The sequence below is a fragment of the Bison bison genome, unplaced genomic scaffold (assembly GCF_000754665.1).
Source record: "Bison bison bison isolate TAMUID 2011002044 unplaced genomic scaffold, Bison_UMD1.0 scf7180017864500, whole genome shotgun sequence".
NCBI classification, from domain to species: Eukaryota; Metazoa; Chordata; class Mammalia; order Artiodactyla; family Bovidae; genus Bison; species Bison bison.
Window position 1 is genome coordinate 355,113 of NW_011495059.1, and position 14,188 is coordinate 369,300.

Genomic DNA, 14,188 nt, shown 5'->3' on the forward strand with positions numbered 1-14,188 from the left:
GCCCTCAGCTCCTCACCCCCAGGAATGCCTGCTTCATTCTGTCAATGCCCTCCCCCCAGAGAGGAGAGCCTCCATCAACGCCCATGGCTGCTCAACTTCGAATCACCACTCAAGTCCCACTCTGTGATTTAGATATCTTACTGTCCAGCTCCTCCCCCAGGGGCTCTCAGAGCCCAGGGTGCCCTCTCTTCTCTCCTTTCCAAACTTGGACTTCCAAGTCCTTCGCTTCAGTCCCTCTTTTGGGCAACGAAGCTTGGATGTCCTTCTGGTACACCTGCTTGGAAAATCCTTGCCCTGGCTTCACTCTATTAATATCCACCCCGACAGCACCTGAACCAAGAACTCAGTCTTCCATCAGTTCAGTTCAGTTCAGTTGCTCAGTTGTGTCCAACTCTTTGCGACTCCATGAATTGCAGCACGCCAGGCCTCCCTATCCATCACCAACTCCCAGAGTTTACTCAAACTCATGTCCATTGAGTGGGTGATGCCATCCAGCCATCTCATCCTCTGTCGTCCCCTTCTCCTCCTGCCCCCAATCCCTCCCAGCATCAGGATCTTTTCCAATGAGTCAACTCTTCACATCAGGGGGCCAAAGTATTGGAGTTTCAGCTTTAGCATCAGTCCTTCCAATGAACACCCAGGACCAATCTCCTTTAGGATGGACTGGTTGGATCTCCTTGCAGTCCAAGGGACTCTCAAGAGTCTTCTCCAACACCACAGTTCAAAAGCATCAATTCGTTGGTGCTCAGCGTTCTTCACAGTCCAACTCTCACATCCATACATGACTACTGGAAAAACCATAGCTTTGACTACATGGACCTTTGTTGGCAAAGTAATGTCTCTGCTTTTGAATATGCTGTCTAAGTTGGTTATAACTTTCCTTTCAAGGAGTAAGCATCTTTTTATTTCATGGCTGCAGTCACCATCTGCAGTGATTTTGGAGCCCCCCAAAATAAAGTCTGACACTGTTTCCACTGTTTCCCCATCTATTTGCCATGAAGTGATGGGACCAGATGCCATGATCTTCGTTTTCTGAATGTTGAGCTTTAGGCCAACTTTTTCACTCTCCTCTTTCACTTTCATCAAGAGGCTCTTTAGTTCCTCTTCACTTTCTGCCATAAGGGTGGTGTCATACCCACAGCAAATATCGCAGACCTTCCCCACCCTCTCCAACCTCCAGTGCCCTCTCAGCAGGTGACCCACCCACAATCTCTCTGAGAACAGGTGCTTACTGGTACAGACGCCCTCTGCTCCCAGCCATCCTATCTATAAAGCTACACTCCTTTGGTCCTCAGTCCTCCTTCTGGCTAAAAGGCCAGAGCTTCCACCTCTGGGCAGTGATGCAACAGTACCCGTGCCTCCCACCCTCTCCCAAAACTTAAGCCATCAGTTAACTCCTCCCTGTCCTGAGCTCTCAGCATTACCCTTTCTCCTAGATGCCTTCTATTGAGATTAATTCTAAAGACTCTCTTGTCTTAAAAAACAACCCCTTCTAAGGAGCCTTCATCTCATTTCAGCTATGGCCCTTGCTCGTCTTCCCCACTAGACTTCTCAACATTGTCTAGACTTACCATTTATGTCCTCACCTCATACTCCCTCCTCCATCCACCCTGGGATGGGTAGGACATCCCCTACACATCAGAGCTGCTCCTTCTGAGGTCCAGGGTGACTTTCTCTTTGCTAAAACCATCAAATGAATCTCAACTCCTTCCCCAACCAACCCCTCAGAAGCATGGACCTTCTGCTGCTTCTTGTTTAAATTTTATTTAACTTTTTGAAGTGATAATAAGTCATCATGGTTGGAAACCCCCAAAATGTACAAAGGTACAGTGAAAAGTCTCTTTGTTATCCTTGTCTACCTCCTCAATAACTATAACACACACACACACACACACAAGGTACAAAGTCAGTTTTACTAGTTTCCATAAATCCTTCCCTGGTGGCTCAGACTGTAAAGAATCGCGTGCAATGCAGGCAACTCAGGTTCAATTCCTGTGTTGGGAAGATACCCTGGAGAAGAGAATGACTACCCACTCTTGCCTGGAGAATTCTATGGACAGAGGAGCCTGCTGAGCTACAGTCCATGGGGTTGCAAAGAGTCAAACACGACTGAGTGATTAACACTTTCACTTTTATATATCTTTCCAGAGTTATACAAACACACAGAAACTTACATTCTTACTATACTTTTGGCATAAATGGTAATATACTTACTGTTCATTGCTTTTTTTCAGTAAGTAATGTGTCTAAAGAATTCTATCACTTCCATTTCCTCATTCTGTCTCTATAACCACACAGCACTCCATTTGCTAGATGTACATAATTTCTGCAACTAGTCCCATATTACTGCACTTTTGATTTTTTTCCCAATTTTTTGCCATTATCAAGAGTACAAAAATGAATAAGTTTGAATACATCATTTCTCATGTATGCAGATATATCTGTAGGATATATTTCCAAAAAGTGAATTACTAGGCTAAAGGTTGATGCACTTTTAATTTTGATAGATGCTGCCAATTTGTCTTCCTTAAGGATTATACCAATTTACTCTCCTTTCAGTGATTTATAAAAGTGCCTCTTTCCCTCCATCGACTCCAGCAGAGTTTGTTATCAAGTCTCTGGATTTTTGCCAATCTAATAGATGAAAATGTTAGTTTTGTTTCTCTCATGAACTATTTTTAGCATTTTCCGTATATTTAATATCCATTTATATTTATTTGTCTGTAACCTATTGCTCATTGGGTTTTGAATTGATTTCTAGGAACGCTTTATATATGAAGGGAAATCAGTCCTTTCAGTATATCATAAGTTGAAAACATTCTGGCCCAGCTTTTTGTTTGTCTTTGACTTGACTCATGGTGTTTTGGCCATGCCAAAGTTGTGCTTCATTTTAATTTATGGTCAACCTTTTATGCCTTTTCTTTTAAGGCTGAGTCATGGAAACACCTTTCCTACTCCAAAGTTGTAATGTGTACTGTAAAGACTTTTTTTCTAGTGCCATTATGGTTTTCTTGAATACATTTACAATTTTAATTTATTTAAAGTTTATCCTTTGATAGGGAAGTGGCTGGGCCCAACAGCATCTTTCCCCAGATCTCCTCCTTCCTTCCTGGAACCCTGTCCTTGGCTTCTAAGACTCCACGGTCCCTACTTCTCCAGCCACTGATTTTCAACCTATATCATGGTTGTCTTCTCCTCTATTTTGCTTTCAAATGTTAGACTTCAACACTTCAAGAATCATTTGCCCTCTGGTCTTCTCACTCCCTTCTGCCTCTGTAAATTTCATCCTCTCAAGGTTTTAATACCATGGGCTAAGGACTTTCAAAATCATTTCCACCATGAGCTTCAGACTTGTATAATCATCTACCTACTTGGACATCTTTACTTGGATAGACATCTCCAATGTAACACATCCAATTCTGGCCTTATCAAACCTGCATTTCCCCAGACAATTTCCAACTTAGAAAACTGTGCCATTGTGCCGGAAAACAGACTCATCACAGATGCCTAAGAGTCATCCTTTACTCCTCTATCTCTCTCTCCCTCTGCATTCATCATCAAGACCCACCGACTTTATTTCCAAAACACATTTCAGATCCATCTACTTCTTCCCATCGTCTCTGCCTCTACACAGTTTAGAACAATACATCATCCTTCACTTCGACTATTATCACACCCTCCCATTTGGTATTCCTGTATCCAATCTTGCCATCGAGAATTTTTAAGCCCTCTGCAAATCTGATCACATCACTCAATCTCAGTCTCTCTCCATCTCTCACTAACAAAGTCTAGTAACTTGCTTTGACTATTAAAATATGCTGGAAGTAGTCATGTGCCAGTTTTCTCTCTCTCTAACACATACATACAAACATATACACAAGCTCTTTCAATCATTCTTAAAACAAAGTCTGAAATATTTAGCAGAACTGCTATTTATAGATAGCCAATATGCACATGAAAAAAGAGGCTCAGTATCTCTATAAGAGAAATACAAATCGAAACCACAGTGAGGTATCACCTCACACTGGTCAGAATGGCTATCATCAAAACATCTACAAATAATAAGTGCTGGGGAGGGTGTGGAGAAAAAAGGAACGCTCTTATACTGTTGGTAGGAATGTAAATTGGCACAGCTGCTACAGAAAACAGTATGGAGTTTCCTTAAAAAAAACTAAAATAGAATTGCCATATGGTCCAGCAATCCCACTCCTGGGTATACATTCGGAGAAAACTCTAATTTGAAAAGATACATGCACCCCAATGTTCACAGCAGCACGATTCACAATAGCCAAGAAGCAACCTACATGTCCATCGACAGATGAACGGATAAAGAAGATGTGGCGTATATGCACTCAGCCATAAAAAAGAATGAAATAATGCCATTTGCACTAACACGGATGGACCTAGAGATTAAAGACAAATACCGTATGCTATCTTCATGAATGTGGAATCTAAAATATGATAAAAATGAACTTTCTTACAAAACAGAAACAGACTCACAGACACGGTTACCAAAGTGGAATGGGCGTGATGGAGGGATAAATTGGGAGTCTGGGATTAGCAGATACAAACTAGTATATATAAAATAAACAACCAGGACATACTGTACAGCACGGGGAACTATATTCAATAGGCAATAATAAACCATAATGGAAAAGAATATGAAAAAACATATAGGTACATATATAGCTGAACCACTTTGCTGTACACTGAAAAGTAACACAACATTATAAATCGACTATACTTCAATTAAAAAGTGGTCTTTACAGGCACAAGACTGGAAAACTCGACCTACAGCCAGGGAGGCTGTAATGAGGAGGTGACATTTGCAATGGCCCTGAGAGAACAAACAGGTATTTGCTGGGTAAGAGTGGCCAGGGGATTCCCATCGGAGGAAACGCTGCACACAGAGGCACAGAGCCGTAAATGAGCACAAGAAGTGACCAGAGGTTCACCCTCTGTGACCAAAGCATTATTTACGGTAATAAAAACAATAAAAAGAAGACACAGCTAGTTTTTTTTTGAACACTGGTACTTTACATACTCTCTTAGGTTAGGTTCTCTTGAAGTGGAACTGAGATGGGGATTCCCATGAGAGCGACTTACTGAGAAGTGACTCTAGTGAAGGGGAGGGAGGGAAGCAGGACAGGGCAGAGATGATGGAGCTGAGCTGGCTAGAACTCCATGGGGAGTGGCCCTGTTGATTCCCTCCAGGGACAAGGGGCATGTCCTTCTAGAACATCTCCCACTCCCCTTCCTGATTCATGTTTAGCAGAGAATTGTCTAGGGAAGAGGCAGCTGTGAACAGGTAAAAGCCAACACTCACAACACCTAGGCAATGGATGTTTTGGGCGGGCGAAGGGAATCTGCAGGGGAGGTACCAATAGAATCCACATCACACACCTCATTTAGTTCTCAAAACATCTGAGGACAGAGGTCCCCAACCTGATGATCTGAGGTGGAGTTGATGTAATCATAATAAGAATAAAGTGCACAACAAATGTAATGTTCATGAATCATCTCAAACCCACTGCCCCCAACACCACCACCACCACCACACTATCCGTGAAAAAATTGTCTTTCGGGAAACTGGTGCCCAAACTGATGGGAATTGCTGCCTTAGGAGGCAGGCATTATTTCTCCCACTGGACAGAAAGCTGACATAAATTAATAAGGGCATTTGGCTGGTATATGGGAAATTTGGAATTTTTGGTAATCAGGAAATCTGGTATATGGAAATCTGAATCCAGGTCTGCTAAGATCCAAGCCCAGTTCTTTTCCTCCTCACTCTCATCCCAGGAAGAGGGAAACTCTTTCCGGGTCACTTGATCAGGAACAATCAATCCCTGTAACTCTTCAATGGGGTATCCTCTCAGGATGGGGAAGAGCTGATCTCTACCAGGCCCGCCACCCCCAGAAGCTACTAATGGGCCAGAAATTATGTCTGACTACTGTATCTCAGGCTCAGACCACCCAGGAAAGTCTAGTAGCAAAGAAACTCAAGGTCCTCAAGGGAGGGAGGAAAAGGGATAATATATGGAAACTAAAGCTGCTATTCAGGAATTTTGTAGACTTGCAAAAAAGCAAACAATGAAGCATAGATTTACAAAAGAAACTTCAAGCCTATGAGAACCAGTTTGAAAGGTTTTACGAGGGGACACAGTTGGCTAATATACATCCTGTAGGAACCTCTGTCTCAGGTACAGAGATAAGGAATACCATGTTTCAGCAGAAGGTTACCTTAAAGAGCAAGGTTTTTAACATGATGAAATTGGACTTTCTGAAAGGAAACATCTAGAAATAGCTTCCTGCTTACACCTAGAGCTTTTGCACATAATAAGTGCCCAATAAACACTTGGTAAATAGATGACGCTTGTATTTAACTGTATTTATAAAATACAGTTGTATTTATAATAATACAATGTAAATAAAATTTATTTTATACATATAAATACAATTATTATAACATATTTATAAATGCATTTCATGCCATTTCAAGTGTTTATCCTCTGAATCCTCTATTAGCTATGAGGCCTTTGTTTACCCACATGTTTATTTATGTCCATGCCTTGATTACTGGGACAATACAATTCCTACAGTTGATAAGACCACGTACCACGACTGGTTCTCAGGTACAAATGTGCATGTGTGGGTTCAAGCAAGCATTCCAAGGAAAAGACTGGAAGGAAAGACACAGAACTTTTGCCATTAAGAACTAGAGGCCTTGTCCTATTCAATAGATGTCCTTCATCTATTCAACAGATGAATAGATAAAGATATGGTGTGTATATATATGTGTCTCTATATACACATATATATATATAAAATGAATATTATGCAGCGATAAAAAGAATGAAATATTGCCACTTGCAGAGTCATGGATGGACCTAGAGAATAACACTCTGCAGTGAAGTAAGCCAGACAAAGACAAATATCTTATGATATCACTTACACGTGGAATCTAAAAAAATTGACACAAATGAACTTATTCATAAAACAGAAACAGACTCACAGACACAGAAAACACATTTAAGGTTACCAAAGGGGAAAAGGAATGAGGGATAAACTAGGAGGTTGGGATTAGCAGATACACACTGCTATATATAAAACAGATAAACAACAGGACCTATTGGATAATACAGGGAACTATATTCAATAGCTAGTAATAACTTACCATGGAAAAGAATCTGAAAAAGAATATATGTACATATATATGTGTATATGTATGCACAAAATAACCAAATCACTTTTCTATACACCTGAAACTAACACAGCAATGTAAATAAACTATACTTCATAAAACAAAAAGAACTAGAGGTCAGTGGAACCCTACCAAACCACTGCAGCTGCAGGTCTTATTTTTATTTTTAAGTAAAATTAGCATGTACTACATCTGACATGTTTCCCACATGTGATAGTTTGTTAAAAGACCATATTACTTTGCAGTGGTTCCCATCAACAGAGTCTATTTCCTTATTCCTTGACTCTAGACTGACCCTGTGACTTGCTTTGATCAATGGCATGTGCTAGAAGTAGTCATATGCCAGACTTCAAGAGGTCACGCAGCTATGGCTCTTGCTGCTCGGGGAACCCTTCTCCCACCATGTAAACAAATTTGGTCTAGCCTGCTGCAGCAGGAGAGACCATCTGAAGTAGAAGGGAGTCCCTCATAACAATTAGCTAAGAGCCTACCTGGCTGCTGACTGTTGCACTTAAATGATCCTAGCCATGACCAGAAGAGCCACCCAGCTGAACTCAACCAAACTTTCAAGCCATGGAATCATGAATTAGATGAATATTTGTTGTTTTAAGCCACTAAATTTGGGGGGTGGGGTGTGCAAGTTAAGCTAACTGGTACACTTTAACAAGTCTAGACTGTAATTGCTAAGTCTGCTCGTCTCAAGGTTGGCTCACACCACCATATGGACTCTGGGAATCCTGTTATCTCCTTTATAAAGTTCTAAGTTAGGGAGACTCTCTGAGCAACAGTGCATGAGACCAGGAAGGACCCTTAGGGAATCCAGCCACATTGTTCCACTGTTAAGGAATGCATTCATTACATAAGTGTTTCCTGAATGCCTCCTTTGTGCCAGGCAGTATGGCCCAGTAGGAAGGCACAACAAAGAATAAGAGAGACCAGATCCTTCCCTCAGGGAGGTCACAGTCTAGGGTGGAAATCAGATGTTAACCAAGTCATTATGCAAATAAGCAAAAACCACAGTGACAAACGCTGTGAACTAAAAGGACGAGGTACCATGAGAAAGAATAATGGAGAAGGGACCTACTTGGATTTGGGGCTCACAAAGAGCTCTGTAAGTAAGTGACATTTAGGCTGAAGCAAGTTGAAAATAGCCTTGAGGTGGGAACGGAGCTCTCCATAAACACAGTAAGGGACTCGGAGCTTTGAGTTCCAGCCGTGCAGATTCAAATTCTATCTCTACCGCTCCCTGGCTGAGTCAGTCAACATCCTAGAGCCTCAGTTGCCTGATCTTATGAAATGGGGTTAATGGTAACATCTTACTTTTTCATGACACTTCTCAAAGCTGTCGTGAAAGCCAGTTGAAATAACCACGTTTATTTGTCCTGCAGTTCCCCTTTGAGGGACTGTGCCCCTCTGCCCAAGCCTAGAGCAGACACAGAGCTCCTGAGTCTCACTTGCCCTTCTCGGTGGAAGTGCAGTACCAACCCTCTCCATTAGGGACGGAGCCAGAGCAGACTCCAGCATAGCACAGTTCTGAGTCAGGATGTTAACAAAACGCAATCCAAAGCTGAAGCTCCAGTACTTTGGCCACCTGATGTGAAGAACTGACTCACTGCAAAAGACCCTGATGCCAGGAAAGATTGAAGGCAGGAGGAGAAGGGGACCACAGAGGATGAGATGGTTGGATGGCATCACCAACTCAACGGACAGGAGTTTGAGTAAGCTCCAAGAAATGGTGAAGGACAGGAAAGCCTGGTGTGCTGCAGTCCATGGGGTCGCAAAGAGTCCGACACGACTGAGCAACGACAAATCAAAACACTGTGAAAGGACTCAGATAAGAGGTTCAGGAGTAAGCTCTGGTTTTGAACTAACCACATTTCCAATTATGGACAATTAAATGACTTCTGTGATTTCTTCCAAAATGGGCATTTCCAGGACTGGAGTCTTACCCACCAGTTCTTGCAGCTTGTCAGTGCAATATAAAGGCAGCTTTTCAGCAGCCCCTCTGGTGCTCACATGGTCACAGACCAGAGAAGGGGATGGCATGTGGGCCCACCAGCGCCCTGCTGCAATGGCGGGGGTGGGGTGGGGTGGGGGTCAGGGTGGGTGTGGGCTCCAGCGCCCTGTAACAGAGTTTCCACGCCACACTGAGACATAGTCTCTTTCCTTGTCAGTAGTGTTCCCCAAGAGCCACAAGCCCATGTCTTTCTCATCTGTGTCCCCACTAGGACCTCTCACGTAGCATAGCACATAAATATTTGTGAATTAATAAGCTTCTGTTCCTCCAGCTGGAAAATGTGACCCCAGCCACCCAACTGCCATGACTGCCATGATTACACAGGCAGAGAGGGCACAGCAGCTCTAGGGGCAGGCTTGTCTCCCAGATCCCTCACGTTTGTCAACGGCTACGAAACCCCTTCGCCCTCCATCCAGCAGCCTGAGCTGCTGCCACCCTGGAGGCACCACTGGGAAGCATCTTCCAGGATCTTTGCAGGACCCTCCTTGGGGTCCCAGACTGCAGTGAGGACCCTCTGTGGCATCTGAGTCTAGACTGAGGATGCTCCTGGCTGAGAGAGACCAGGCTGACAGTGGACAATCTGTCCAACTGGTGTCTGGGACTCACAGCGGGCTGGACTGGGCCTAGGGCTGGTCTTCCCTGGGATGACTCAGCTCCCATCCCCACCAAGAAAAGCTGCCCAGGAAGCCTCCACTCTCTTCCCTTTCCTCCATGTCCACAACCCTCCCCAGAGCATGAGACGACGCCAGGTAGACAGAAGAACCCTGAAAGCTGATGCCTGGGTGTGAGTGCCTCCACACCAGCACCTGTCCCCATGGCTGCTGTGTGGCAGTAAGAGGCAGGGCCACCAGGGGCATGTGACATGTGTATTCGTTGGTGCTGAAAATCTCCCCTCTGTGCGTGGAGAGTGTAGACAATATGTTTCGAGTTTTATCAAGTTTTCAATGATGCCAAGAGTAGCCAGGTAGTTGATTTACAGGAAACACTATAGTCCCAGTTTGTCCATTTGAAGGAAAACTCAATCGACATTACTTTCTAAAAAAAATCAGAAGTTTATAGACTTGGTTCAAAAAAGCTTATAAAGGCTTTTTTTTTTTCCTGTTAAAGAATTATAGTCTAATTTGGAAAGTCACCAGTACAAGAACAATGACATCTATGATTTAGACAGGCCTCTTAACAATTACATGTTTTTTGTTTTTTAAATTTTTTGCTGCATGCAAGGCATCTGGGATCTTAGCTCTTCAACTGGGGACTGAACCCATGCCCCCTGCATTGGAAGTACAGAGTCTTAACCACTGGACCACGAGGGAAGTCCCTAACAATTAGATGTTATATAACATCTACAACAATTGGATGTTAACAATCAATTGATATTCTTGATCATTCTGAGAGAGGACAGTAGTGGGCTATGCCTCCAGCTCTGCACCCCTGCCACCCCGCCCTGGGAGCAGCTCAGCTCCAGCAGCCCAAGGGAGGCTGGGCACCCACCTGGCTGGTTGATAGGAGCTCTGGGTTTCCGTCACTCATCCCCACGTAGGCACTCTCACCATCAAACTGGAACAGAGAAACAGAGAGGCAGCTCTGATGAAAATGTTCTCCGGAAGGGCCCAGGAGAAGCCCGAGGAGGTCAGGGGACTATAGTGTTGAAGGGAAAAGGCTGGAGCCCAGAGAAGCAAAGATTGAACCCAAGATGCCCAGTCTCCATTTCAGCAGAGCTCCCTCTAGGGGAGAAGGAAGTGTCCTTATTTCATGACCTCCATAGTTTGGGTTCGTCACACTCAGGATACAGAGAGGAATACCCTTCTGCCCTTTACACCTTGTCCATAGATGTGACAGATGGCTTTGTCAGGTACTGAGCTCCCCGTCTCTGGAAGTATGCAAATATTTCTCCTGGCCAAAATGACATCAGGCTTTCAGCTAGAGCTGGAATTCCACATGCTGGAGGGAGGCCAAGATCTCCAGAGCCCTGGGATCAGGACAGCCTGCCCCCGTCCCATCCTCCAGGAATGACCATCCCAAAGGGCTCTGTCCCCTTACCCTTGCCTCCCATGCCGTCCCTGACCACGGGCACTGAGGACTGTGGTAGAAACCAGGTACAGGAACTACAACCCTGTGTTTTGAGACGCTGCCAAGGCTGGATTTGGGAAAATTCGTCTGCAAGAGGGAGCAGGTGTAGCTGGAGAAGCAGGGGCTCTGGAGTAGCTGGCTCCCCTTTCTCAAGGTGTGTGATCTTGCGCTGGAGACTGCACTCCAGAGGTGCCTGTCTGTCAAAAGGGGCTGACAACAGTAAACCTCTCTCCAGGGGACGCTGCCCCGGAAAGTGCAAAGCGCTTGGCTCCATTCCAGCTCCCTTCACTTGAGACAAGCGTCTGGGATCGGGTTCTCTACAGAGCCTGAGACAAGGATTCAAAGGCATGTGATCTTTGAGAAGTGTGCTTTAGCAATAACCTGTAAGGGAGGGAGGGATCAGGATAGGGTACGGGAAGGAGCTAAGCAAGGAGGGAGCCCCAGTGGGAGGCTTGCTGTAGGCTTATCCCACCACAAGCTTGCTCCAGGGCATGGCTGGTACCACAGAGTTGTTCCTGCATGAAACCAGGGGCGGGGCTTCTGTAACCTATATATGTCAGTCATTGGTGGCGGCTTAAGGGGCAGAAGGGAGTCATCACCTGAGAAGGGTGGCCCCCATTTGGCCAAGGACATTTTTCCAGAGAACTGTGCCAGCTGTGAGCCATTTTCAGCCTGTACTCATCCCTGGTGGCTCAGACGGTAAAGAATCTGTCTGCAATGCAGGAGAGCGAGGTTCAAACCCTGGGTCGGGAAGATCCCTTGGAGAAGGGAAAGGCAACCCACTCCAGTATTCCTGTCTGGAGAATTCCATGGGCAGAGGAGCCTGGTGGGCTACAGTCCATGGGGTTACAAAGAGTCGGACACAACTGAGCAACTAATACTTTCACAGCAGATGGGGGACAATATTGTCCAGCTGTGCTGGACAATAAAGAGATCTGGGTGGAGTACCAACACCAGCTGTCCATTTTATTGTAATTGAAAAGAATTTTTTATTAGGTTATATTCACATGATTTAAAATTCCCAAAGTACACAAAGAGCAACAGAATGAAAAGTTGCCTGCCCCCACCTCCCAGGCATCCACTGCCCCTCTCCAGAGATAATCACTGCATCTACCAGCTTTCCATATCCTTTCAGAGAGAGTCCCTGAAATACATTAGAGTCACTTCTTTTCTATAAATGACAATGTTCTATACACACCATTTCACACCTTATATTTCTCCTAGCAACACATCCTGGAAAGTGTTTTCTCTCAGATCATAATTTTGTCTTCTGGTATGCCCTAGCATGGCTATAACATATATATTGAACTACTTGAGCAAATGGGCAATTGAGTTGTTTCCAGGTTTGTGCTATTCCACATTGCTCTGGTGAATATTTTTGTATATCCGTCATTTTGCAGGGGTGTGAGTCTATCTGTAGGATTAGTCTGAATAATTGCTGCATCCAACTGTGGGTGCATCTGTAATTTGGATGGACATCACCAAGCGGTCCATACGGAGGTTGGAAAAGCCCACATTCCTGCAATCATCAGTTCATCCAGACCCTCTTTGCTCAGAGAGGTTTTCATAACAAACTGGCTCAGACACCAGCCTCCAATCTCGGTGGGCTCCAAAGCCCAGCACGCCCGACTCCCCCTGTCCTGCTCACCCTTGGTCATTGTTCCATCGCCCCGTCACCTTCTAGCTTTCTACGTAATTTACTTATTTACCACATTCATTGCTCACAGTTGGATTTCCCCTATGAAAATGAAGGGCCCTCGAGGCCAAGGGGTCTTAGTCTTTCTGTACACTGATGATGCCTCTCAAATATCTAGACTAGCACCCGACACGGAACAGACACTCAATAAATGCTTCTTGAATGAATGAATGAAGCAACCACTTGCATTGTCTTTTACCAGGCCAATCTTTTCATCAGGGCAGTGGCATTAGGACTTATACCCAAGTGCCTTCCCAACACAGGGATGGACAGTCGAGTGACTGCTGGATTCACAAAAGAAAAGGCTGTGCCGTGTCTAGAGTCTGAGCATGACCCCAAATGCAGGGCTTCATCCATCATACGGAGTTCAGGCTTCAAGTCTCTGCTCAGAAACCACCTTCTGCAAGAGGCTGGACATCACTGCTTTCATTTGCTTTGGCTGTCCCTCTAACAACCTAGATTGTCTCTCCATCTGTCCTCTGCCCAGAATGGAGCAGCGTGAAGGCTGGAACCGTGTCCTGATGGTTTCCCAAGCCCCCAATGCCCGATAAGACTGGTATCAAGGATAGGACTATGACTTGGGCAGCATAGAGAGTTCTCAACGAAAGCTCCTAAGTTCTATCTGATAGGTCACCGTGGTCCGATATTTACTCTTTGATAAAAATTAGACCATTCTAAAAATCACACATAATTGATAAGTATGTTCTAAAAGAAAGAGGGCTTCCTTTGTGACTCAGCTGGTAAAGAATCTCTTGCAATGCCAGAGACCTGGATTCAATTCCTGGGTTGGGAAAATCCCCTGGAGAAGGGAAAGGCTACACACTCCAGTATTCTGGCGAGTCCATGGGGTCAGGGAAGTGGAAGGGGACTAAAATTTTTAAATAATTAAATAATAATGAAATATCTTTTAAAAATTTTATTTATTTTTCGTTCAGTTCAGTTCAGTTCAGTTGCTCAGGTGTGTCTGACTCTTTGCGACCCCATGGACTGCAGCACGCCAGGCCTCCCTGTCCATCACCAACTCCCAAAGTTTACGCAAACCCATGTCCACTGAGTCGGTGATGCCATCCAACCACTTCATCCTCTGTCGTCCCCTTCTCCTCCCACCCTCAATCTTTCCCAGCATCAGGGTCTTTTCAAATGAGTTAGTTCTTTGCATCAGGTGGCCAAAGTACTGGAGTTTCAGCTTCAACATCAGTTCTTCCAA

At 44.6% G+C, this 14,188-nt stretch overlaps 1 protein-coding gene across 1 annotated transcript in view; it reads right to left on the reverse strand.

Moving 5' to 3' along the window:
* The window catches only part of TOX2 (TOX high mobility group box family member 2), a 95,355-nt gene extending 83,820 nt beyond the window's left edge, over positions 1-11,535 (reverse strand). Inside the window, 1 exon segment of the mRNA XM_010829127.1 lies at positions 10,707-11,535. Within this exon segment, the coding sequence (XP_010827429.1) occupies positions 10,707-10,745 (39 nt within the window). The 5' untranslated portion in view covers positions 10,746-11,535.
* Between the last annotated feature and the right edge of the window lie 2,653 nt (positions 11,536-14,188).